The following is a 27,845-nucleotide window of genomic DNA, read 5'->3' on the forward strand; positions in this document are numbered from 1 at the left end:
GCTGTGCTCTGGAAATGAAGTTAATGAGTTGGCATGATCAAGTTAAAGAGTAACGAAGTTCATTGTCACATGCTGTTCCTCAAAGCACTAAAAAGAAGCAACACTCACTCTTTCTGGTACATTAAGAATAAAACAATTTATTCATTACAAACATATAAAAATGACAAAAACAACCAGGTGGCAAGATATAAAAATTTCCAGTTTGTACAAAACTTCCAAACCCATCATCAGAAATGCATACTCACTCCATATGAAGAATTTCATCTGGATTATAATTAAATCTAAAACGAACGCTGAATCTCTCCAAAGTATAGCTACAAAGATATTCTTTAAATCTCTGTTTGTCAGGTGATGTACAAAAACAGCTTTTGTCATTTTTCAGTAAAAAAAAACAAAAAAAAAAACAGGTTAATGGGCACAAAATTCATAACAGACTTGTAATTCCAATGCAAAATCAGAAGTCAATGAAATATTCACAGTGTTGCCTTCACATCCGTGATGTGAATTGTAAACATTGTTGCATATCGTAACTCACCTCAGTAAATATACAGAAATATTTATCATGAGCAAAACTTATGTCAAGAAAACGTTCAATCATTTTTAATCCTCTGATCAGTTTTGTCTGATGAGTGTGTCGGCTCAACCCTTCCAGTGTCAATCAACTAATATACTCCCAACAAAGTATATAAGGCAAAATTTGTTTCCCCTGTTTTACAGTATCTCTTATTTAATCACAGAGGAACGTTTGACGGATTCAGGTTGAGTAAAGTAGCATTTTTTCATCTGATGAAATGATGAAGAGGAATATACAACAGCAGGGTCCATTTACATTAAGGTACATATAAACATTTGTACAATTTGAACAGATAGTAGGAGGTTATATGAATAAAGTCTCCATGGGGGAACATTACTGTAGCAGATAATATGTAGGAAACATGAAATGAATTCAGGGAACCTGCAGGTAAATCACAGTGGCAAATTCTTCTCTTAAATACAGAAAAGTATTGTTTGGAGTTTCAGTATAAAAGTTAGGGAGCATGAACTGATAAGCGCTTTTGTGTCAAAGTACAACTGTCAGAGTTGTCTAATCATGTGATCTTTAATTACTATTAGTTCAGTACTTTTTGTCATGCTCAGAGGGAGATGGTGGTGAAAATGCTGTGAGCACTGTTTGATTGGGAACACAGACAAACAGATGCTATCTTGGACAGAGACTTACATAATTGTCATTAGCATCCCTTTATTATCAAAGGGAAGTGTTTGCAATAGAAATGAATTTGAGATACAGCCTTCATTGTGTAGCATGCATCATGCTGCTGCTTTTACAATCGGGTCTTTCTAAAGTCTCTACAGTAAACCTGTCTTAGTCAAGGGTAAGCATTTCATTACTCAAAGGAGCCCTGCGTTCCTGATTGTCATGGTTTAAACAAAACAAAATCCCCAAACGAAGTTCAATGAACTTCTTATAAAAATAAATAATCCCTTCTCAGCTTCATTATGCAAAGCACAGTGGAATGAATATGTCATTTGATAACAACTGAGGAGTTGCAGTCTCTATAAATTGCTTGACTTTAGTCTGCCGTAACAGAGGATAAAAACTTTAAACAATGAGTTCTTTCACATAACAAAGCTCCAGCGAGGTGTGACAGTGTCCAGGACCACAGTGCTGTCGTCTGTTCATTAAAACTGCTATTTGGTGTCTGTATTTGATATACCTGTGAAAGATAAAGAGCAGAGCAGCATTAGAGAACAGTCCTTAAAAGGGACAAGGTTAAAGCATGTTAACTATAAATTGAGCAGCGTAGGTTTGGGCATGCACAAATTCACTGCAGATGGATGATACAGTAACAGGCAAGAAAAGGATGCAGGCAGGCGAGCAGTGACAGGTGGAAAAAAAAGGAAAAAGGTGAGAGGGCAGGCAGAATAACGGACCGAGTTAGGCTGCTAGAGCAGTGCGGAGTTGGAGTCAGAGTCTGAATCGTGGCCAGGGGTGAAACAGGGCTCACGGTAACAGATCGATTCCTGAGCCCGCCGGTACTCTTGGTACTCCTGGCGGAGAGCGTTGAAGCGCGCCTCACTTAGGGAGTGGCTGAGCTGGCAGCGAGGTGCGTTGGAAACTGGCGGGCTGACTGAGGGAGATGGGCCTGGGGAGGGCATCAGGGAGAGGAAATGCATGGATGGGCATGTCATGGGACAAGCTCACAATAATCACAGCACAAGGGCACAGGAGGACGAACACATGCAGCACCATCACATCAAGCATTACACTCACAATGAAGCATGCAACATAAAAAACATCACACCCATGAGAATGTAAAAAAAAAAAAGATCACCTTTCTGTTGCTGGTCCTGGAGGCCACTAGCTTGATCATATCTGAGCTCCCCCCTCCCTCTCCGGGAGCCCATTTGTGATTGATCAAACCTCATGGCATCCAGGACCTCCGAGTCCACACAGGCATCAGCAGAGTCCCACTCATAACTCTCATCTACTGATGTGTTCCTTCTAATGACATACACAAAACAAGTGGTCAGATAACAGTCATCACAAAGAAGAAACAAGAACAACTAATGTTATTTTGGCAACATAAACAAATCCCTCTGCAAAGAAGACACTCCAGTGTGTTGGTTGTTATTGTCCAAGTGTGGTGGTGTTTCACCTTTTCGCTCTCCTCTCAGGCAGCTCCATCTCAGCTCTGTGCTGCTCGCTCTCTTCTGTGGTTTCGGGGGAGCTGAGTAGTGTGGGAGTGATGGACAGGGAGTGTCGGAAGAGACCAGCGCTACCCCTACCACTGCTCTGACTGGCATAACTGGCCCTCCCTCCCTCCCTAATCTCTCTGACCTCCCGGATATCAGTCTCCCCCCCTCTCCCCATCATCCTGTCTGGCTGTCTGTAACTCTCTCCCTCCCTAGGTGGGAAAGGGGCGTAATAAGGGGAGGGCCAGCTAATGCCCCTGGGCAGGTAGGACCTTGGAGGACCCCTCCTAGGGTCCATGGGTCTCATGCTTTCGCCTCTGGAACCTGGCCAGTGTTGGGGCTGGGGCACAGGAATGGAGGAGGGCATGGGAATATATTTATGCTGAGCAGATCTCAGAGTTTCATGATAAGAGGGAGACCACCTGGACGACTCAGGGAAAACAGTAGCTTGCCGTCGTGGATCGGAGGGTTCTAGCATTGGGGAGACTGAGGTTTGTCTGGGTGGGTACATACAAGGAGTGAGGTAGGAAGGACTAGCTAAAGATCTTTGTACGTGATGAGGCCTCTCTAAACTCCCCATGCTGGGGCGTCTCAATGGGACATACTCCCTCCAAGAGGGGCCTGGCCTGGGATGGGAAGGTGGAGTGCGGCCCAAACTGTACGACTTCACCCTGCCATCTGGGTTTGGGAACTCGTCCCAGTAACATTTCTCAGAAATATATGTCCTTGGGCTCTCAAAGTGCTCCCACCTCTGTGAGCCTAAACTGATGGATTTCTTTAGGAAAGGACGAGGCTGTCCCATGCCTGAGAGCGTCCTACAAGGACCTATACTTAAGGATTTCTTCAGAAATGGCACAGGGGCTTGACAGATCCGGGACGCAATGTTATTAGTCCTGCTGCCCTGAGAGGGCTGTCTTTGAGATTGCTCTGATAAAGACTCACTACAGTCTACAAAACTTTGGGAATGTTTGGACACTATATCTGCCATGCCTCTAGCTGCACTGAACAAGGTGTGAGCTGACCTGGACACAAGTCTAGATCCAGGTCTGTCTGTGCTTTTATTCCCGACTCGAATTTGTGTTTTCTCATTATAGAGCTGCTTGCAAGTTTTCTCTGGACCAGGAGATGATGGTCTTGGCTCATCTGGAAATCTTACTCTATGTGAAGACTGTCTAGCTTCCGCATTGAGGGAGCGTTTATAGCCTTGTCTTCTACTAGCATCAAAGCTAGCCTCTGCAGCACCCACAGAATGACTCTGTTCAAAGAAAACTTCCTTTTGGTTTGAGTCCGTTTCCCGGTTTTCTTGAACATGAACCTCCCAGTTTTTAGGAACTACATCAGGCTTGGCCACCAGAGATTTTTCTGACTTTAGTTCTGAACTTTGTCCAGCAGCATCTGTGACTTCAGCTTCTTCTACAGGCTCATCCACGCTCATTTCAATGAAGCCTGGAAGACTCAAGTATTCAAGAATTGCACTTGTCTGCAGTGGGGACATTTTGGGAGACGGGGCTGCAGGCTTGGCCTTGAAAGACTCTGACATTCTGGGCACAGAAAATTGGGACTGGTCACTCTCGACCTCTTCTACAAGAGTCAGTGTTGAAATAGGGCTGGGACTATCAGAGAAAAGACATTTGTCACTCCTCCTCGAGCGTGTTCGGACACCCTCTCTTTCTAACTCAGAGTAAAACCCTGAACTCCGGCGGCCGTCCCGACTCTGAGTCTCTCTGTCTTTGGCCTTTGCCCCTACGTCATGATGTTCATAGGGTAAGGTAGAATAACTTGAGGGACTTGGATCCCTTGTGGCTGTGTAGTCTGCAGTCCTCTCAGGCTGATTATATGGTGCAGAAGCTGAACTTTCAGGCCTCTCACGGTCGACAGAAGGACGTCTGGCAGCTGAATCCCAGGGCTGAGTGCCTGCATAAGCATATGAGTGTCTGGACCTTGAAGCAACACCTCTGTCCTGTGTCATTCCCCTTAAGCCCTGCTCAGTTAAAGACTTCCTGCATATATCTGGCTCTCTCTGAGGACTCAATGACCTGGCTCTGTCTGGTGTTTCTAAACACAGAACAGGTGGGCTTTTTGGGGTGACGTCAGGGGAGAACATGGGGAGGGAGGTGTTCTGGGTGACCGGAGACCTTGATGAATCAACAGCAAGAGAGTCCTCTGAGGTTCCCCTGCATGTGCGAGGACGCTGCGACCTGGGCAATGTGGTCTCCCCAGGGGTCTGTACAGGAATGAGGCTGGTGACAGAGCTAACAGGGCTAATGTCCCACTGTATGCGAGACGTAGGGAGCCGGTCCATGGGACTGCTGGTGTTGCCAAAGTAGCACGCCCTCCTATAATCAGATACCCGACTTGTCTGACTTGAAGGCCTGTGTTTCTGTCTGATAGTAACATCTTGTGGCTTCCATACTGGCTCTTCTTCTGACTTGACTGCATCCCTTTGAGGTTTCTCTGTTGTTTTAGACTGTCGCTTATCTCCTCCACAACCACGGCTTCTTTGATCAGCTGTATAGCTCTCTAGCTCCCTCTCCATTTCTTCCCTCTCCTTTGCCAGTTGGACACACTTATTAATGCTATCCCTCTCCAGCTCACTGTCTAGTTGTGAGACCAGGGTGCTGTTATTAGTCAGGTGACTTTCCATAGGCTGATAGCCTGAATGGTGAGGTCTGTCTCTATCTCTATCCAGAAGTTTTGTTCTCCTGCCCAAACTTCTTCTGAGAGAATCGCTTGGTTTTTTCTCACTGTTGTCTGAATAGAAGCTGGCTCTTTCCAGTAGTGCCTCTGAACCTTGTTCATCGTCAGAGTAAAAGCAGCCATGACGGGAGAAGTTTCTGGCCATGGCCCGTACTCTACCAGGAGAGGAAGGAGGCCTGCTCAGCTCTGGGATGTCCACAGTGAGAGGAGAATCCTTCCTTTCGTCTTTCTCTGAGCTCAAGATGCTTGACTTTGGAGAGTCCCTGAATGATGTCCGGTTGCTCCCAGAGCCACTTGCCTCGCCATTACTTTGCAGGATGTCCTTCTTCAAGTTTTTCTTATTGGTGGGACTGGAACCTTCTGGCAGTGGTTGGACAATGAAGCGTCCATCTGGCCCTCTGGAAATGGACTCCAGAGCAGTTGGTGAGGGAGCCTGAGACCCCAGGTGACTCTCAAAGAGTGTGTAATGAGGTGGTGGAGACGAGTTGGACAAGAGTTGTTTCCGCTGGTCGTGGTATTCCCCACGGCTGCCTTTATCAAAGGAGGACCGATCCGACTGAGAGGAGGAGGAGTTGGGGAAAAAGGGAAGTGGTGGACACAGCTTCAGCTTTAGGACACTGTCTGGGCTGCGAGGAGGCATGCTGAGAAAGACGAAGAAAGAAGAAGAAAAAAAAGCTTAAAACAACTACACAACAGATCAGATCATGTAAATATATTATTTACTTGCTTGCTTGTTGATTTTAGTGTTTCATCACATTCTACAGACGGCTATAATAATGACACATTAATTTAAAAACATCCAAACTTAAATAATTTTTTTTAACAGAGCCACAAATACAGTAAGTAATACAACACAAACTGTTAAAATCACCATATAAATTAATGAGCAGAAGTGTTAATATGCAAGATATGCATGTATATTGGTATGGACACTTACTCTGGAGATGAGGTCTTCTGGAAGGCAGATGGCAGATCTAAGAACAAAGAAGAAGAAACAAATAAAATGTCAAATAATAGCACTGTCGAAATTGTCCAATCACGGCAAAGTGTATTTAATATAAACTTTTTGTGACATATATGTAACATATTAATTTTTTGTGCATTGTGTTCTGATGTTTTACCTTGTCTTCTCTTTCTGCGCCGACGCTGTCTCCTGTGACTCATATAGCATGCTGTCACCAACGAGAGGATGATGGCCACAAACAGGAAGCACACTCCTCCTAACACACCAGCCAACAGGGGCTCCGGGATAACCTCCAAGAAACTTGGGCGCAGGGGGTAAATCTCCATCCCTGTCATCAGACCAGAGTCAATGATGGTGGTCACAAATTCCATTGCTGGAAAACACTACTTATTTAAATATCCAACAATACACATGCTGAAACTCATGTCGACTCAATATGCATGTTCATCTTTGTTTATACAAAGCTGCTTACCTATGGTGGATACATTGACAGACTCACTGGGTTCACTAAGTACTTTGCTGCTGCGAGACATCAGCCTCAGATCATAACTGGAGTCCTTAGAGAGAGAAAGATCCAGGGTTTCATTATAAATTATCAACCAATTTGATAAAACACAATTTTTGGCACAATAGCTATTTAATCTACATACAGCCAAGTTGTGAAAGCAATAAACACAGAAGCCACACTGGCTGATCTTTGGAAAGTACAGATGTTAAGTAAGAAATAAATGGATCGTTACCCTGAGCAGTCCATGTACAAGTAGTTCACTTTGGTTGGCAGTGATATTGCTGCTGAGGATGACCCACTGGCCCTGATCTCTGCGGGCCTGCAGCACAAAGCCTGTCAATGGAAAGGATGGAGCCTCTGGAGGCGACCACTGGAGGAGAACACCTCGCTCGGTCCGGTTGGCTGACAGGAATATGGGAGGATCCAGGATTGGGAGAGTGGTGACGGCTGTGGGTGCTTCTGTTGGCACAGCTGATAAGAGGACCCGATATAAGTTCATAATGATACATAGTGAAGGCAAAACAGAATTAAAGAAAGTGAAGGAAACTAAAAACAGAACATGACTTCACTTGCACAAACCTTGTGTTCGCACTGAAACTATTTCACTGAAAGGTCCAGAGCCAAGTTTATTCTGAGGTAGGACACTGAACTGATATCCTGTGCCAGCAAGTAGCCCAGTCACCAGCAGGTAGTTTTTGGATGTGGGAACAGGCAAAGACGCCCATTCATGTTTCCCCCTGGATGCCTGCTTGACCCTGGAAAAATGTTCAAAACAGCCAAAATTAAGACCAAAATAAAACAATTGCGATTCTTATGGCAGTTTAGAACTGCATCATTGTGTCTATTATATATTACTGACCACACTGTGAACTTCTGGGTGTATCCACCATCAAAGCCAGGCACCCAGGACACATTGGCCTGGTTCATCTCTGTGGTGACAGATACTGAGGACACAACATGAGGACTGGTGCCTAAGAAACAGAAAAACAGTTCTGTAAGTTTGAACTGCCGACACTAGATGTGATTCAGGTTAAGTATCATACATCACTATATTAGTTTGCAGAAATAAGGTTGGCCCACTCACCCAGCACCATGACCACAGTGCCTGCACTGACAGTCGCTACACGATTAGTGGCCAGGCACTCCCAGCCCCCGTTGTGATCTTTACTGAGTGGCTGCAGTAGTAGGGAACCATTAGCCAACACAGTGTACGGAGAGCGAGGAGTTGGGCCAATCTATGAGACAAGGCAGCCACAACAAGTTAAACAGGGAATAATGAGTGTTTCCACAGCACATCTATTATAGTTGAACATCTCCCCCTGTACCTTGCTCCATGTTACGTTTGGAGTGGGGTCTCCAAAGGCTTCGCAAGGGATGATCAACCCTCTGCCCACCTCCTGGAGATACTCAGGCCGTGGAGGCACTCGGAGAGATGGTGGGTCCTGAAGCAGGGAAGGAGTCTTGTTATGTCAATCCATGTATAACTGTGCACTCAAAGTAAAAAGAAGCCCAGCATTACCTGCAGAATGACTTGTGTAGGTTCAGACTGGCCCATCGTGCCATAACTGTTATAGGCAGTGCAGGTGTACATGCCGACAGCATTGTCATTGGCTGTTGCTATAAAAACTGAGCCCTCAGAGTTCACCATCCAACCTGGTAACTGGACACGTAAAAGGAGTTAAAAATACACACAGTGATTCTGACGTGAATATAGTGAGAATTTCCACTCCATGAGACTTTTCATTTCCATGGCGCATTAACGTACGTTGTCAAGATTTAAACCGCTCCCGTCTTTGGTCCAGTTGACATACAGCACAGGCGGATCAGCCTGGACAGGACAGACAATGACCCCCTCCATACCTGCTGGCAAATATGTTTCTCGAGGCATTCGGCCCACACGTGCAGGGTCTAAGACAATGGAAGAAGAATTAATCACAAGACCTGACTGAAGACAATCTCACCCAGGACATGCTCCAACCTCTGTAACCCTGACCAGCAGGGTTACCGAAAATGGAACTTTAATAGATCAACCCCTTACGTTTCACTTTCAGATGTGCAGAGGCAGAGGGCGGGGTCAATATCCCATTAGTTGGGGTGCAGGTGTAGTTGCCAGCATCTTCTGGGATGAGATTAGGGATAAGTAGTGTTCCATCCACCAAAATCTTCACTCTGGATTTAAGGGACCTAAAGCCATAAGATAGAAAACAGAAAGATAGAAAACTTTAAAAAGTCATCAAATCGACATTGACACAAAAACTCTTTGTTGTAGTGAGAAAAGGTTGCTTTCTTTATAAAGGTTATTTATCGGAGCATAACCTTAGAAGAAGAAATCACCGTAATCTGAATTGCAAGCTCCTTTATCTCAGGTTTATAGCGTGCTCATGACCACATGCTACAATGGTCTTATAAATAATCTAATTAGAATTGATTGCATTAACAACATGCTCTGGAAAAAACATCTGATTGATCCATTGTGTTTGGCACAATAAAAACCTGTGCACGTCAGAAAAGGTTCCTTCAAACATTGTTCTTAGTATGCCATCGAAATAAATCAGCATCATGTGAATGATTGCTGGTGATGTGTTTAACTATGTTTTACATTAGACTGAAAAAAGATGTATGAAATATCTTCTGTTCATGGATATTGTAAAGACCTGGACTCACTCAATGTGGTAAACATTCTGTCCTTGTTTTAACCACTCATAGGTGAGATTGGAAGGGTAGGCATCAGCCTGGCACTGCAGAACTGCATCCTGGGACATGTTGAGAGTGGTGTCCTCTGGAGAGATGATGATGATTGGAGGACCTTTTTGACAAAGCAGAAAAAAACATTAAACATCCTGATGTAAATATTATGCCTGTCTAAAGTGACGCAGTCAGTCATGATCTGGATTAGTAGTAAGATCAGTGTTGAGTAGTGCAAAGTCTGTAGTCTTTAATCAATGCAGCAGCAGGGACTAGACTGTAGGTGGCAGTACAGACTATGTAACCGTGATTCTCAAACTTGTTAACTGGGATTTCAGTAGCACAGGTAAAGCCTTTGAGCAGGACAGAGATGAGAAGACTGCTTCATGTATCTGAAGTGACTTGTCCATCGAAAACATGCGTTGTTAATGATGAAGCTGTGTCTTGTTACCTGCTCATCACAGCGCATGCTTAAACATGAGATAACATTCTCTACCTGATGATTGACAGTTCAACACTGACCTTTGACCTGCAGCTGCATAGAGTGGGTCAGGTTCCCCTCTGAGTTGGACACGTGACATTTGTACACGCCTGAAATATTTCTTGTGACAGAGGCCAAAGACAAGGTACCATTCAGCACCTGAAATGGGGCGAAGGTAAAGATCAAAGAAAACGAGAGAAAAGTTGGAGGAAGATTGTGAAGCAGTCATGGAGAGGACGACAAAGCAGTTGGCTTCACAGAAACATTGAAGCTACAGCTCCTACAGAAAATGCTAATTAAAAAAGTAATAATAAAAAGTATTTTATTAAAATACTGCAAATGCCATCTGTTAATCATACTCACTTTTATTTTTTCGTGTCTCTCAATTGGACTCTCATCTTTATGCCAGACAACAGTTGGGCGGGGGTTGCCATGAGCTCCACAGCTGAGAGTCAGTGAGTCTCCCAGAAGAACCTCCACAAAAGTTGGTGGTTTCTTGATGAACACAGGTGGAGCTAGAACAAAGACAGCACAGATGGAATAATTATTTCATTTAAATATTCACATGGGACATTGAAGACACTCCACACTAACTTGACTTTGAGCTCTAAATGCAGAAGTTTACAATTAACCATAGCATCTAAAAATTGGACAATGTCTCAACAAATGTTTGTCTAGATAATCACCAGATGTTGTTGTACCCTCTGTGTTAAGCTAGGCAGTTGGTATACTACAGTGTTCTCATTGAACCTGCTACAAGATTTACACATCTTCAAAAGTAACTGTGTCAGTATATTTAGAAAGAGAAATTGTTCATGTTTCCAAATGTGGTGTTGCTTTGAGTATCACAAATGTAAATGGAGCACAATAGCTGAGATACCACCAACTTCAGCAAATCCCACTTAAAGTATATGAACTGGCAGACAGTATATTTCATTGTGCATATTGCCTGAGTTAGAGAGAGCAGAACACAGACCCAACACTGCTAAGGTTGGTGTTTTGTCTCCAGTGACACCATCCATGGTAAAAATATATGTAACCACTAAATTGTAGTGAGCTTTGAATAAAAATGTCATCGCTTTCTGTGTACAAGGTTCTGTGTTTTGTGATTATTGAGCATATTGAAAAGTGTCCAGTGCTCATCTGCACTTTAGCACAATTATATAAAATTATATAAAATCCCTGTTTTTCACCCTCTAACTCTACTGTGCATGACTACTGTGTATATGACAGAGAGTGACAAGTATGTTGGTTAAAAAGACATAGATTTGAGCTTTTAACCTTAATCTCTATCCCACACAAGCAGCATATACATTGTCCTCTTCCTGTTATTCTTAAAACCAACTCCTACATTGACATCAGCTCACAGCAGGCTGGGCACGGACAAAGGCAAGATTTGATCACCATGTGCACTGTACACACAGAACCTCCTCATACACTACAATGACACTCAGGATATTCAGCTTGCCAGGGCACTTCAGAGTCCCAGCCAGGCCTCATGCTGTGGCTGTTCTAAACAGGGACAGTGCCAGTGATGAGTAACGAAAGGAGCTGCTCCTGTGTCCCTAAAACCCTGCAGTGCTGCACCTGTGATGGAGAGGAAGGTCCATGTGCCATTACGAAAGTCGTCTGTTTTGCTGTCCAGGAGCAAGATGCGGCATTCGAACCAGCCCTCGTCCTCCAGGGTCAGCCGTTCCAGCACCAGAGAGGCACCCTGGGTCAGAGACACACGGCCTGTGGGAGGAGGGGTGAGGGTGGGAGGGCAAAGAGGAAAGGGCGAGAGACAGGGAGAGAGAGGGTCAGCACACAAACACACACAGCCAGACAGGCAGAGTCAGCACACTCAGGAAGAGGGCTTACCATGCAGAGGACACAGGCATCCAGTGTCACAAAGGCCACAGTCAAAGTCATAGACTTTATGCTGTGAACTTCAACTGCAGCTCTAATGTTTGTAACAAATAACGAACCACATAATTAAGATTTATGAAAAAATGAGAGATGGCAGCCAAAATAAATATGCAGCTCAGGATGAGAAGTCAGTGGCTGTCAAATGGTAAATGGAGTGCAAACACATGAATCACTCAAGTGATGATTGTAATGATATGCCAGATTATAGATGAAGACAGTGTCCTGTCATTTTGGGTTTTGGGTGGAGTGGACAGCTAGAATGAGCATGCCAGGAATTCCTGCATGCAGCTTCATTAAATCACAAAATAGAAAAAGATTTTTTCTACTACAGTTACATAACAAAATGAGTCACCTGTTTTTGTTTATCAATGTGGGGCACTGGGCAGTGATAAACATTGTGAGGCGAGGCATGGCAGATGCACGCTCTGAACTAGATGGATCCATGCACGAGCACACACACATTTCCCCATCACACACACCTTATTACCCCCCACCCCCCCCCGCTCCTCTCTGCACTTCTTACAACTCCTTGTCAGGCTTTGAAACTTGATCTGTTGGTTGCCTGGTGACTGCAGCCTGGTTTTCAGGGTACTGAAGTTACCCTTCGCCACCACCCCCACCACCCCCTCCTTTTATTCTGTCTCTCAATGAACTCTTTTTTCCCCATTTCAATCTCAGTCTTTAAACGACAGGAGGATGCGCGCAGGAGGGAAACACACACGTTGCTCATACCAGGCCCTGGCAAAAGCAGTTTGAAAGTAAACAGAGAAATGCAGAGAAGTTTCTGGCATTCTGTCATTCTTGCTTGCTAACAACAAGTTGCTTAAATGATACCGGTGTTGGCTGTCACATTCAACCTTCTGTGCAAAGTATTAAAAAAATAAAGCACTGCAAATAGAAAAAAATGAATCCTCTTTATATAATTTTTAAGTTGAGCACAAACATCATCTCCTCCTGCATAGAAAATGTCTATAGCAGGAGAAGTTATGAATTTCCCTGCAACCTTGAAGCAATAATATCACAAGACACACAGCATACTCACTATTCACACTGATATCCCTCCAGACAGCAGTGACTGAAGCAGAGCCTGAAAGCTATGAAATTCATTGAACTCTATACACGGCCTAAAGACAGGGTGAAACACACACTGGGATTAAAGACAGACATCAATAGCTAACAATTAAACCTGCATTCCTGACTGGGGCTGTTGCTGTGTGTAATAGTTAGGTTTAATGATTGACTGACCTCCTAAAAGACAGACCAGCGTTTGATGGGCGGTGCTCACTTAAGAGTCTCCATAAAATGAATGCCTCTAATTTCAGGTCAGCATCGTTCAAACAAGTGGGTAGGGCTCAGAGAGAGGAAATGTGCAGACAGATGATAACAGGTATGGGGATAACTTTAGGCATTTTCCTCTTATCTCTCTGTGAGGGATCCTCCCTGAGCTGCCCATTTCCCTGAGCTGTAACCTTTTCCAATCAGACATGGAATTAACTGCCCACTGCAGACTAAAAGGAAAAACACTTTCACGTGCAAAAATCACACAAACCCTCTTTAGCACACACTTAATCCTCGTGTGGCTAAATATTATGTGATTTAAAGATCACTGTGGCTAATAGCACCTCTTGTCATAATTTGTAACATAACTAAAAAGCAGCCCGTGAAAATCCCAATGACTGACCATGAGCACTGGTCTTGTGGGGTCAGATGCACGTGGGTGTGTATACATGTTGATTTTCAAAATTTGGCCAGTGCCCTGCCCCCTGAGTCTCAACAGGGGGATTCTGGTTTTGGTGTCGAACACTTAACCCTTTCCCGTAGCCTCCCTCTTGTCCATCACTACAAAGAGACGGCAGCCACCCCCCCAATCCTCATTCTCCCAGGTTACCATAGTGATGAGACCAAGAAAAGCCCGGGCTGTAGGTTTAGATTTGAATTCAGTTGCTTTAGAAACACGGCGCGGCCAAACATGGTATGGGCGGGTTGATCAAGCGGGGGAGGGGTGGGTTTCTTCTGTCAGAGATTTGAAAAATTACAAGTCTGGAAAAAACATGTTTAGCTTTAAAAAACAGTCTCATGTCACATCCACAGCACATGAGGCAGCAAAGGGAGAAAGAAATGAGTGAGCGGCAGAAGAAGCGAGGACATTGTTTTCCTTTCAGCCTGTGAACAGACAAAAGGCCGACGCTGTGTGACAAATGTTGCTTTATTCAAATTTGAATGTTGCATCCTTGGCCTTGAAATGGGATCTTAAATGGTACGAGGCAGGTGTTCTTCCCCAAAATTGTTCATGAAAAAAAGGTTGCTTTTCTCTCATGTGGCCTGATGCACACATACAATGGAAATATGTTGGAATAATTGAAAAATGATCAAACACATCAGCAAACACCCACCCTGTTTTTAAATCAAAGAGGAACTGAACGTGAGGTTACAGAGAGGTTACTCAAATTGTGTGCATCGATAATCCACTGACAACCAATGAGAGGTTGACCTTTCTGACCTCAGTGCTCCGTAACTCCCCAGCAGACACATTCATCACTCCCCTCGGTGCTACATTAGCACAATGTCCACGAGTATTCCTCAAGAGACAAACATCATAAGACACTATGGTGAGCAGAGAAAGGCCGAAACAATAGCTGCTGCTCCTTTCTTGTGTCCACCCTCCTCCCCCTCCTCTTCCTCACTGTTTTTCCTCCAGCAGCTATCACATGACAGCTCCGCTCTACCTTAAAATGAGCCCTTGTTTCCAACAGGTCGAGCTGCAGTGCAGCCAAGGGTAGAAAATGGAAACGCTAATCCATCGGTTCTGTGTGAACCTCTGAGACGCACCCTCTTCATATTGGGGAGAGTCAGGTTCTCGCCCAGTGGGTGGCAGGTTAGGAATAACTCAGCTTTCAGAGCCGTGCCGCTGGCCAGGAGCTGGGCTTGTCTCATAGTTTCTGATCTCCTACTCTTTTTTTTTGAAGATTAATGTGGCTTTTGTGAGTGAAACCACTGCAATGCAACTGAGCTGAGGGCAGTTTACACCACATACATTTTACCCACACAATTCTTGTTCATATTGGGTTACATTTGTGATATAAGGCACATTATTTTCATATAGTACAGTTATATTATATTTTTACTTAGTTTTGTGGCTTATAAGGCTGCAGGACAAACCTCTTCTTGGTCCAAAGGGAGGGAATCAACATGTGATCTTTGCATTGAGGGTTCCCACTGGTATTTACTGACAGTAATACATGAGGTATTGTGAATTACATGTGATACAATAGCAGGGGTAACTATGGAGGAAGAAAGATTATTCTGTTTGGAGAAGCATCAGCACTGCTTTTCTTTGTCTATCAGTATGTTCATAAGAGAGCCAGGCAGAGGTGCATTGTGGGATGTGTTTTGATTTGAATACAATCATAAGTCTGGGACCGGCCCCCTGCCTCTGACAGCTCACCCCTCCCACTCCCCCAAATTTCTCTCTTCAATCCTCCTGTCTCCCTAATCAGTTTAACCCTCTTATGAATAGCTCTTTGTCGTGAGATAGATTACAGTTAACTCTGTCCCTCTCGCTCTGTCCGGCATGGTTAACCCCTGCACCAGCTAGTAGCACACACAGCTCACGTGCCAAATTACACTACAGCCGCAACTTAACTTACCACAAACATTAGCCCTTATACATGATCACGAAGCAAAGTATTAATTTTAATATTTTTTAAATCTGGGGTTCGGTGCAGTACGGTTACAATAGGTGTTTGAGGTGTTATCCAGTACAGAACTCTAGCTTTGTTTTCAGGTCAGGAATAGATAACACTGATGTTAGAAAATGTTAGTTACTTGAAGTTTCCTCAGTGGGACTGACCATCAGGAAAATGCTTAATGGGCAATGTTCCTAAAAATAAAATGCAACTTTACCCAACTTTACACTCACATTAGGTAATCTTACAACAGTGGATTACCTAAGCTATTAACCTCCTTCTGTTTACTCAAGCCACACAAAGACACTTGGACTCCATATCCACAGTAGAGCAGGATTTAATATGAATCACTGACTCTGATCTCATGCTCTTCATTGAATCTGACCAGCGACACACCTAAGGCACGAGGTAAGCTGCTGCTCTCAGCTGGCAAACATGAAATTCCCAAGTTGCAGCCATCTATTCTACTTTCATTGTGTCATTGTTTGCTGCACATCATCCTGGTCTAGTTGTAGCAGAAAAACTGGTTGCTGATGATAAAGGTGATCGGTTTCACCTTTCAACTAGGCTATTTTTTTTTTTTGCTTTTGCAGTTACCAAGTAGACTCATGTTTGCAAAAGCAGAGTTGTAAATTCCACTTTAGGTTTATGAAGGAAAAGGTTATAGAGTTCAGGGTTTGTGTGAGTGCGTGGTAGATGTACGTTTGTGTGTACATGACTTGTGCATGTGTGTGACAAATGCAGGCCTTAACTTCTCCAGTGCTCAGAGGTCACACTGAGAGCCTGATGGAGGCCTGCTGAGCTCTGGGGTTTTGCCCATTGTCGTTCTAACCTCAGGTCGGAGTCCCCTGCTCACAGTCTCTACTGATTTACTTCAGCACACAGGAGACATTTGATCTAGCCCTGCAACAGTAAACCATCCTGACAATGCAAGACTTGAACATATTGTCTCAACAAATACAACTCAAACAGACTATAATAGTGTGTCAGTCAGGGTTTATCCGGCTGTTTCCTCTTTGTTGTGAGTTGACTAATGTTCAGTCCTGTAGGGCATGCTGGATGTGTAACAGAGAGGGAGCGGGATGAGGGGGTACTAATACCTTCCCGATTCACTTTAAGTAGACAAGAGAGGCTCTCTGAGATCCAGACAGGCTGGTGTCTAAAAGGTTCAATAGAAGGACGCTGCTCTCTAGTCATGACACTCCTCAAATACAGAATGCAATCTCAAATACACCTGATATCATATCAAAAAATTGTTGGTTTAATGGACTGAAATAGTCATCCAAGATATCGCCTGCTCTGATTCTTTCATCTCAGTTTCTAAAAATGGCAGATAGCATCAGTGAGTTTGAGACAAAGCAGCAGACCAAGGACAGACAGCATTTGGGAATGCTTTTTATGGTTTATTTTAACCTACTTAAATGTGTGGCATTTGCAATGCAATGAGTCTGCCAAAGGAAGGACAGGAAACACTTAGAATTAATATTACATATTCAAGCCTGACACCCCACTTAGCTTTATTGGAAGCAGCTATTCTGCTGTAGATCCACCCAAGCTCTGAACACCAGTTCAGGTCGCTGCAATACCCATAATTCATTTTGTTGATCTTTTAACTGTTTTTGATCTGAACGCTTGAAATGTAAATCACCCCTGCTCTCTTGTTCCTGTTCTAAGACAAGCCAAGACAAATATCAGGAAATGGCTGCCTACTTGACTGTCTTGTGGGCTAAATCTGAAATCCCCCAACATTTTAATTTGAGGGTAGAATACATTAGACCCACAGCGCTGACACGCTTCACATGCTGCCATCTGCCTCCAGAGGGAGGGGAGATATGAGGATCTATGGCAGACAGGGGTAAAGCCCAAACCAGACACGTACACACAAGGGATGGATATGGAAAAATATCGGGACATCCCAAACAGTCCTCTACTCTGCTACATCTCTGTAATGTTGTTTACTTCATTATGGCTGCTTGTGCATCAGATGACTGCCCCTAAACAATGACATGGTTAACGGCCTACAAGAGGGTTAACATGCCAAACACATGTAGCCCAACTGTGGAGGCAGCCTGTTTGTGGTTCAGCCCTTATAGACCTTAAATGTGGTTCCTGGGTTATCATGACACTGCAATCATGTTTCTGGATCAGTGGGTTTCTGTCTTTGTAGGCTCTTCTGTCAAAGTAAGTTCTAACATGGCAAATGTGGACAGCTTTAAAGCAAGGTCCCCATGTACATTTCAGTGACCTAGTTGGGACAGTATGGGATTTTGGGTGTCCTGTTAGCTTTGGCAAAGCAAGGGGAGGTTGTGATACCCCTCTTTGTCTTTTGTCTTCTGGTAGACAATGACAGGATTATAGGGCTTCAGTAAGAAAACTCCCATTATTCCCAATGCTTCATCCATCCTCCTTCCAGCACAACAATCTCCCCTTACTGGGTCACCCCTCAGCATACTAATAAAACACTGTCATCAGACCACCAAGCCCCCACCTACACTCCTAATCCCCCCCATGCACAGCGTTACTGGTACCCCCCTTCTTCTTGCTCAGCTACCCCACCCCCCTTTAACTGCCTCCATTAAAGCACATGCATTCTCGCCCTTCTCCTTCTCCCTGCAATACAACTGCAGTCTGGAAACACACAGACTGAACACCAGCAGTAATTACAGGGATTGTGGTTTGGCTGGATTACCTATTTGGCGTATTGTTTCATCTAAACCTCCCCTCATCAAGTCTTCATAAATACCAGTGTAACCTCCCTATGTCTACCTTTGCTCACACAGGACAGATGAATGTAACTCAAGGTAAAGAGAAAAGTTGCCACATTGACACCTCCCCTCCCCTCACCAAAATCTACTGAACCATAATTATGAAAATCTGTCAATAGGTGGTCAGTCTCCTGAATCCTTTCAGAAACAAACTGGTATGATAATAGCTCCAAGTTACTCCTCCTTGTTACACTGTGAAATGTTTTCAAAGCCCCACATCCAAAAAAGGATTTAGTCGAAGCAAGGTCTTAAGGAAGGGAATGAACTTCCAGTCAAGTAAATGCAGTTTTCTGAAGGAAGCGTGTAATTGAACGCATCTGAATAACTCTTACCCTTATAGTTTGGGTGAACACGAGGCGCATACACTCCAAATTTGATGAGGATGGGAACGTTGTATCCAAGGCGCACCCACTCCACCACATGTAGAGGAAAGAGATTTGGTGTGGTGGCTTCCTTGGATGTAGGAGTGAGACTGCAGCCCAGCTCTGCAGAACCCCCCTCCCTGGCACGAACCAACGATGACACACCTTGAGACACACCTGCAGAGACAACAGAATTTCACCAGGATAAAGCACAGGATTCACTGTGGACATTTGCTGATAGCATAGGAGGCAATAAACGGTAGACGTGAATAAATAACATAAATCATGTTCTATAAGGGCCTGGGAAATATGAGCCTTTTAAAGAGAGTTATGGCTGTCAGGGAGGCCAGATTAACCTCTCTGGAATTTTGTGGTCATTCATTCCTGTGAAAATGGTTTTCTATGCAGAGAAGAGTTTATAAAGGTTAAAAGTAATATCCTTGGAGTGAGAGGAGGGAGCTTGACCACACAGGCAGCAAGAGGTCAAGACACAGAAAAGTTGGTGGGATACAGAGTGAGAAAGAGCCAACAATAGATCCCTAAATTCTTTGTTGAACTGGACCTCAAATCAGCCACTGAATATGACATCCCCAGAGTGTTCCCTGTTAAGAGCTGGGGCATCAGAGGGCATGTAAAACAATCATGTGCCATTTGGTGACAAGATCGTATAACTGCAAAGCCTGCAAACACACAGCAATCCCATTAGTGACACCTGGAGCAGTGTCTCCTCACCCGATCTCCTCTCTCTCCCTTGCTGCCATGTGCTCACGTGGGTGTAAGCGCAACTGGGTGCCAGTGTTTGCTCTGCTACTCATCTGGCCTGGTGATTACTTAAATCTCTGAAGGGGGGGTGGTGGTGCTGATACTCTGATGCAGGGCAGCAGGATCCTCTGTGCTCTCTCTCCAGCCGACCTCCCACCACCCCCTGGGGTACACACATGGTCTGCGGACCAGCACAATCAATCCCACCGCCCCCCTTTACAAACACATGCACGCACACACAGAAGCGTGCCTAGGGTTGGGGGTAGCACAAATCCAGGATTGATCTAAATCCACACCCAGAGATATTATTTAAGTTGGATTTTGGCCTTGTTCTCTCTCGTCCACTCATGTCTGTGCTGTAACCCCCCCTTCCTCTTTACTTTCTCCAAAGCAAGGCAATGGGAGCTGTGCCAAATGCATTATGGTGTCGCTCAAACTGTATGTAGGCAGCTAAACGGCGACATATGCCAACTGCTTTGCAATGCTTTGCCATAACAAGGGACATAGGTCTTGTTTATGCAAGTAAAAATTTAACATTTGGTGAAGAAATGCAAACAAATGGCAAACAGACAAATGGAGAAAACAACTGGTTGTGGTACAAACTAAAAAAGCGCAGTCAGAAAGTCTTACAAAAAACAAATTTGTTTGACTGTATGACATGATATCACTGGACAAAGCATTTTATAGGACCACTTTTCAATATCACTTTATGCAGTTAGTGAAAAAGCCAACTATGAATTTTGTTTTCCATAGCTTTGACACAAAATGAGTTAAATGTGCACAAATTCAACCACTTATTTCACTGAATTTAATTTAAATTAATTCAATCTGAAATTAATTTAAATCCTAACACTCAATTAAAGGCGACACATACAGTATACTGTAATTATGCTACATAATGTGGTGAAGTGTTTAAAACAACTCATCAAAGACTAAAGACAAACAGTGACATTATAAAGCAACACCCTCATGTAAATGTGATCATACATAGCAGACTTTCATCACAGTTAATCTGTACTGTACATGTACAAGTCCTCTTTACACATGTTGAGTCCTTTTTCTCTGTCAGTGTTACATAATTGTGTCTCTTTTACTGTTTTTGTTTATTTTTCCGAGTTGACAGAACACAGTCTACAACAATTTGTAAAATGATTCGCTTTGTTGTCTGTGCCACATTGCATCCAGCTGCTTTCGATGACTTATTCAGTTTTGGAAAGTGTCTTTAATGATTAAATAAAACGAATACATTTAGTGAATAAAAGTTTGTGAGCAGTTTCTTAAAAAGCATGTATATTGTTTGACATAGACAACTTAGTACTGATAAATGCCTATTTGTGTTTGTGAAAAACTCCAAAAGCTCAAGAGAAGAAATTAATTGTGGTAATGTATTGTAAATGTATGCAATGGGTCCATATTTGCATTAGCATACTTACTTAGCAGACAGATGGCTACAGCAGTGATGACAGCCTGAAGCCACTGTCTCTCCAGTCCCATGGCCGTTCGTCACGCTTCTTCACACATCTCCCAACCTGAAAGAGAAGACCACACATCCCGTTTACTCTTCAACACAACACTACTGTACAATTCACACATTCACCACTGCACAAGGACATCCCTCACATCCCCGCTCAGACAAATGTAATCCCTCGAGTTAACATCAACTCATAATCCAACAACTACACCACATTCCAGATGCTTCTTGGTTAATAAATAACTATATTCTTTGAAAACATTAAATCCTCAGGAAAATTGCATGTCTGAGCTGTGGTTGGATTATGGCAAATGAGCTATTCCAACAAGTGCCACAAATAAAGACAGACAATATAAGACATGAGATTGCTGAGAGTATGCATCCTGTGGAGGTCTGCCTGCCGAGACCAAAGTGTGTGTGTGTGTGTGTGTGTGTGTGTGTGTGTGTGTGTGTGTGTATGTGTGTGTGTGTGTATGTGTATGTGTGCACGTGTGTGTTTGTATGTGTCCACACACAAGACCTGTACAAGGCTCTAAGTGTATGTACAGATTAACCTGATGCTTGTGATTGGTCCAGCTCATCCAGAAGGTCTCGTCTCACGCTAAATAGGCTAACAGCCATTGACAGGTGACACAAACAGCATTGACAGGTGTGTCCGCACAACTCCAGATGTTATCTTATTACCTTTGCTTAAAAAAAGAACTTAAGTGGCATAAATAGACTGCCATCAGGCAAGGTGCTTAAATTAAACTACAATCAAGACTCTGTCAACTAAAGCACAAACCAAGCAGTTCACCTGAGTTTTACAGGAAATGCACAAACAGCTCATTTAAACCCACCAGCACGAGCCACTGATTTTCATCTCCTAATGAGCTCCACAAACAGGCTCCACTTACACAAATTGTGGACCTACTTCACAGTCTGACCGATAAAAACAGCTGCAGCAACTCAGGAGGCCCTCCATCTCAAATTGGATTGGAGGCACAAGTTTAAGTTGTTGCCCTTCAAACATAATAGAAGACCTCGCCCCCCTCCCCTTAAGTCACTCCATTCAGTACCCCTAATACCATCTTATTACTTTAAGTTCATTTAAGTAATATAAGAAGGAGGCTATTCTTGGAAACCAGGTAGGTGTTGGTTATTAACTGCTGATATAACCACAGATGCGCTGCAGAAGCACAGGATAACTAAATCATTCGAGGGATGTGCTTAGTCTCTTAGCGGTAATGTTTGCACTTGAGTAAACAAACAGCCCAGAATAGAGCAGGAGAAAGATGCATTTAATTCCTTGCACTTGACAAAAATAGGGATGGGACTGTTGCTGATGAAGCATTGAAGCAATAACTTTTGTTTAGCACCTTTACAAAACAAGGAAAAAGACAAAACCAAGGTTGCACAAGCACTGAAAAAGAGTGGGACAAAAAAACATTACAATGGTGCTTGGTTTTAAAGTAAAAGCTGATGAAGTAGGGAGGGTGGTAGGATACCACAAATGGCTGAGCAGTTTTTGCATGACAGGATCATTTCAGTGCAATGTTTGTAATGGGGAAAGGATTACTCCCACTGAGCAAACATTATTTGCTCAGTGGGGGTATAGAAATAAACAGGACTCTTATAATGGATTAAAAAAAATAAAGAAATAAATCTTTTCAGTCTAATCATTTGTGTGTCACCTCCAGCAATCAAAAAAATGATGGAAGTGATTGCACATCACTGCATCATCCTGGCTGCCGTCTTCACAGTCAGTTAAATGACATCACAGCAAAAGTAATGAGAAAATCCCATCATATATCTTAAGTTCTAACTCATATGTAGTCTAGTAACTTTTGACAACCACAAAACATAACAAATCTTGTCTTCTCTATTGTGCTTCCACTACGGAATATATGACTGGCTTGTGGGAACAGACAGACAGGGCTGCGCCCACACTGAGCCGATATAATACAGAGGACGCCTGGAGGGGGCTTTGTCTGCAGGTGCAGGAGTAGACAGACGACAGCCAGGTTATTTCCTCAGGCAACAGAGCAAAGCATGGGGCCATTTAATTGGTATGTACACAGACAGGGCCTAAAAAAGAGAGTTCAGATGTTTAAGGTGTGACTAGTCAAAAAATAGTTAATAGCAGAACCTTTTGCTATTTATGTGACTCCAATCTGACGTTGGCACTTGCAGAATTGTAAGGAAGTATGATTTACATCCCATATTAACTTACAAAGAAAGAATAACTGTGGATTACAGCTCTCATGTGAGGGCATACACTATACATACTTGTGCATGTGAGAGGTGAGAGGGCTTTACTCCTAGACACTAATCTCCTCACAGGGGTAACTGAGGGAAAGTGGACATAATTAACCACTGTTTGCAAGTTGCACACGACAATGCTGAGAGACATTGGCGTTACAGAATATGTCAGAGCACATCCTGCCTTCCCTTGAAATTAAGTTGTGCGAATGGCATGGACATCACCAGTGAATCGACAGAACTTTAGTGATCTTTGACTATCTAACAATGAGATTACCGGGATGTGCCTTTCAAATGTAAAAAGCGATGAAAAAGCTCAACACTCAAATAACAACTACATGAAAATTAAATGTGACTTAAAAATTAGGCCTTCACATCATGAGTTTAGAAAAGGTTATCATGGGTAAAAAAAAAAAACTAAGGGGGAAAAAACAGTAAATTCCTGCCTCAGCACAAGGCATTTAGCTCTGTAACGTGAGTGGACACTGCTGACTGGTGCAATGTTACACTGGATTTCATTGACACAAATTGCTTTGGATCTAGTCAAGTCTTTGCCTTCTGGACAGAACCGTTCTAACACCCAGACTAATCCTGCCCTGCTGCTTTGAGTGTTAATAGTGTAATTGAATTAGAGATCAAATTGGTGAGTCAAATCAAGGACGGTCTGTCATCTGGCTGTGCAGTGATCAATCACTGGTAAATAAAGTCACTAAACACTTCAGGTTATTCTGCCTACTGAGATTCTACCAATCTGTGCCGGTGAAGATAACAGCTGGTAGTTTTGTGTTGTCCACATTTTATGGAGGATACATGCCTCAATCAATAAAGATCAACTTGGGTCTCAACCCATTAAGTTATAGATCCACTTAGAGACTGGTTTTCTCATCCCCATTGCCTAAAAAAATAAGTTTACTTATGCACAACTTACAGTACTTCATAAAAAAAAAGAGACGCATACTCTTCAAAATTCAAATGTCATAAAGAAGGGTTTCCAGAATCAGAGTCTAAATGGATGGATGGATGACCTTGTCTGAACACTGACATAAAATCATGCATTAAATGAAAGTAAGAAGCTGATTCCAAGCTGTCAGCCGCAACAGCTGGTAAGCCTGACCTCTCCATATGCATCTCCTCTGTATCACACTAGAATAAACTGATCGCGAGGCATTAACTGAATAATGCAAAAGTTAAGGTGCACTTTGTAATGTGCATGAGTTAAAAAGGACAGCGCAGTAGTCTTTTCAGCTGTCTTGAGCACTTGATAAGAGACAATTTAATCGGTTTCTCCTTTAAAGCTAATGTCTTTTCTGACAAACAGAAAACTCAACGCAAAAAGTGAACTTTTGACCTAAGGTGTGTGAAAGTGTGTGTGTTATCCCGCATTACCTAAGCAGAGCCACCAGTGATGCTAGTGACAGATACAAGCCTGATAAGAAGCAGCATTACTCTTTTAGTAATCCTTGTTAATCCTGACAGAGGCCGTAGCTTCAGAGCAAACCAGCCTGTAGCAGGAAGTACAAGTGTTACTTGACCCGAAACTTTGAACAGAGGTGCACAGAGGAATCTCAAACTGATCTACACAAATGCTACATGTGAACCTCAGCCATTTACACAGGAATAAGTTGTAAACCACCAATCCAACCTTGACTGGTTGGACCAGCCTACACATCACAGCAATCAATTCATGGATTTTGTCCCTGGCACTGCAACCCAATTTAGAAACTGTATTGACAATTTATTTAACTAAAGGAAATGAACAGGGCACATACTGGGCACGGGAGTGAAGCCCTAGTCTCGTGAGGGGAAAAGCCTACTGTACTGTACATGGATTAACACAGTGGTCATTAGAAACCTAACACAGACTGCTACAGGGAATAACAATATTGAGTGTTAGTGAATGTACTAGTAGTAGTAGTAGTGACTAGTTTTATTCACTCACACAGAGAAACTTGGACAGTGTTACCTTCACTTCACAATGAAATGTGCAGAAACTATATGCTTCAGGCATCTCTGGAGTGGTTTCATATGTTAGGGGAGCAGAGAATGACATGAGTCTAGTGAAAACTAAGCAGCTAACATCCTTTTTTTTAACTCCTGAGACTTTGTCCTTCCCTGCCCCCGACTTTCAGCAACAGGTCAGTCTCATAAAGCTACTTTCAAGACATGAAACTGAGAGGAACCAAGGGTCAAAAGCCAAAGGTAACAAACTCAAAAGCTGCAGTCAAGTGTTGAAGCATGGCACTGGATTTATTTTAAAACTTGAAGATCGATGAGCCACACTCTCAAAGGACCACAACAGACCCTAACTGTTTAAACTAAAAAATATTCACAGATATGATTCACATTTTTTCATTCAGCGGTTACTGACCAGATGTAAAGGGCTCTATCAGAAAGGGCACCACTAATGAGACATAAAACACAAAGTACACTGGTGTCCACTTCCCACTTAAGTCTCAAAATCAACCGCACCAAACAGTGTCAGCAACATAGAACAAACAATGCTTGGGACATACATTCACTACATTAGTCGTATCCATTTATGATGCATGGCTTTAACTTTAGCAGGACCTCTCTCTAATCAACCTTAGCTTTCATTCAACACACTCATTTATATGGGCATTTTCTTGTATATTCTTTACTATTCCACAAGATTCAGAGCTGTGTCACGACATGCATTCACTGTAAAGGACTAGACTCAATCTTAACCACATTGTAACATTGTAACCACTTTAACTCATGAATAATTAGTTCCTCAATTCAATCAATTTCCTTCCAACATGTAAATGTGCCTGCAGGCCACAGTTGGCCACAGTGTTTTGAACAGTGCAGCATAATAGTGAAATGTCAGGTCCTGCTAAATGTTGAAATATGTAGGATATTACTGTGTAAAATGACACCTGAGCCTGGATGATATGCTAAACATTGACTTAAAGGATTCTGGGAGAAAAATGCAAAGGGTGCTTCTTAACATAGCTGTCACCCTGTAAATAAGGCAACATCAATCTCAAAAACTGACTTATTATTTTTGCCAAGAAGACCATAACGGAAGTAGATATTTCTCACTGGTGTACCATTTTAAGGAAATAACAAATTTCAAAATTGACTAAAACAACCCACTAGCTGATGAAGAATGAAGACAGCTTATATTTATGAAATCAAACCGTGTTCCTATACAATCTAATGGCCCAACACAAGGGATTACAGGCATCATGAGTGATGTGTGCCTCTGAGCACCTCACGTCTAACCAAACAGTATTAACAAGCATAACAAAAACAAAGAAAGGGAAACACTAGGGCAGGGAGTATGCACAAGACAGCTGCACTTTTATGTACACAACATCTGAAATTAGGTTGTGTCCATTAGATTGCACCATGCTGTGGAGCAGCAGACAAATAAACTGTGTGGTCCATATAAAACGGAAACCAAGCCACAAGCTTTTTATTTCTGTACCCCTACAGTGAATAGTGATGCTGAATCCTCCATGTCACTATGCAGACCTCCTGTAAAACAAAACAGGTGCATCTTTTGTCTGAAAGGGAGTCTGGTACAAACAGAGAGCCCTGAATAAAAAAAATAAAAAGCAGTATTTTTACTGGGTATTGTTCTCACCATTTTAATCCAGGATACAGAGTTCAGTTTTGGGTCAGTACAGTGTGTTAAACCTGTTCACTGTGATTTAACACAAAAAAAATCCCCCAGACTCATTCGGGGATTTCAAGTGGTGCATGTGATACACAAAACATAAACAAAAGCGCAAGGTATAATAGTATTACTACAGTACATTGTACATGGACCCTAGACTAATATCACGGCATGGTATGGGTCTTTCAAATAATATTTATGTGCTAAAATCAGGAAAGAAAAGGAAATACAGTAAGGTCACTGCCGAATCACACATGCTTATTATGAGTGGTATAGCAAGAACACTACAGACATTTAATAGATTTCCATCCAACCAGCAGTGTGTTGCTGGTGTATTGCAGACGAGATACAAACTACTAGATGTTTTCTATGTTTAGGTGACGGGCCTGTAGAGGATGCTTTGCCTCTGCCCGCATAGCTCCTTACCTTGCTTGAGGCACTTTTCACTTGAAGCTAAAAGTACAGTCTTTCAATCCATTGATGCTCCTCTTTTAGACTCGTTTAGCAGACCAAATGTAGTCGTTCACAACTTTCTCTTCAGGGAGAAGTTAGATCGAAACATGCGACTTTAAAAAATAAAAAAGAAGACGATGTTGAATAAAACGCAGGTGGTCACATTTTTGTTCTCAGTGCGTGCGTGGATCAAAAGGAAAATAAAATTAGTCCTCGACATCCATGGTTTCCAGACGTCCTAAAAAGATATCTTGTGGTGTCAATAAAATCCATTAACCCAGGACACCTTCATGGGTCCGACATCAGGCCACTTAAAGTCCATTTAAACTTTCCCCGCCTTGGCTTTTATGTCTGCAATCTTCTTAGTCCAAACTTGCCAAGTACCTTTAATCATAAGTGAGAGTTTATCATTTACTTCATAAAAAATGTAGAAATGGCTCTCGGTCGACGCAGTGCGCATTTAACATGACATAGAAGCAAGTTTCATCAGAAAGGGGGCACAGCGCACGTTTAGTTAGAGCCCTG

General features: G+C 43.0%; 1 protein-coding gene across 2 annotated transcripts; it reads right to left on the minus strand.

The window, feature by feature from the left end:
• Positions 1-117: 117 nt before the first annotated feature.
• On the minus strand, positions 118-27,845 carry igsf9b (immunoglobulin superfamily, member 9b). Of its 2 annotated transcripts, XM_056377307.1 has the most exons (22): positions 27,294-27,845; positions 20,946-21,041; positions 18,721-18,927; positions 11,617-11,763; positions 10,393-10,544; positions 10,071-10,188; positions 9,528-9,669; positions 8,902-9,047; positions 8,629-8,771; positions 8,383-8,523; positions 8,189-8,305; positions 7,948-8,098; positions 7,723-7,834; positions 7,443-7,618; positions 7,096-7,334; positions 6,828-6,912; positions 6,513-6,683; positions 6,329-6,365; positions 2,658-6,032; positions 2,334-2,503; positions 1,933-2,144; positions 118-1,715 (listed from the first exon to the last, which is right to left on the minus strand). In XM_056377307.1, the coding sequence occupies exons 2-21, from the start codon at positions 21,004-21,006 to the stop codon at positions 1,945-1,947; spliced, it is 6,090 nt and encodes a 2,029-aa protein (XP_056233282.1). In that variant the 5' UTR covers positions 21,007-21,041; positions 27,294-27,845; the 3' UTR covers positions 118-1,715; positions 1,933-1,944. The 2 variants fall into 2 exon arrangements, with proteins under 2 accessions (XP_056233282.1, XP_056233283.1); XM_056377308.1 differs by lacking the exon at positions 1,933-2,144.

This window comes from Seriola aureovittata, chromosome 5 (genome assembly GCF_021018895.1).
Source record: "Seriola aureovittata isolate HTS-2021-v1 ecotype China chromosome 5, ASM2101889v1, whole genome shotgun sequence".
In the NCBI taxonomy this organism is placed as follows: domain Eukaryota; kingdom Metazoa; phylum Chordata; class Actinopteri; order Carangiformes; family Carangidae; genus Seriola; species Seriola aureovittata.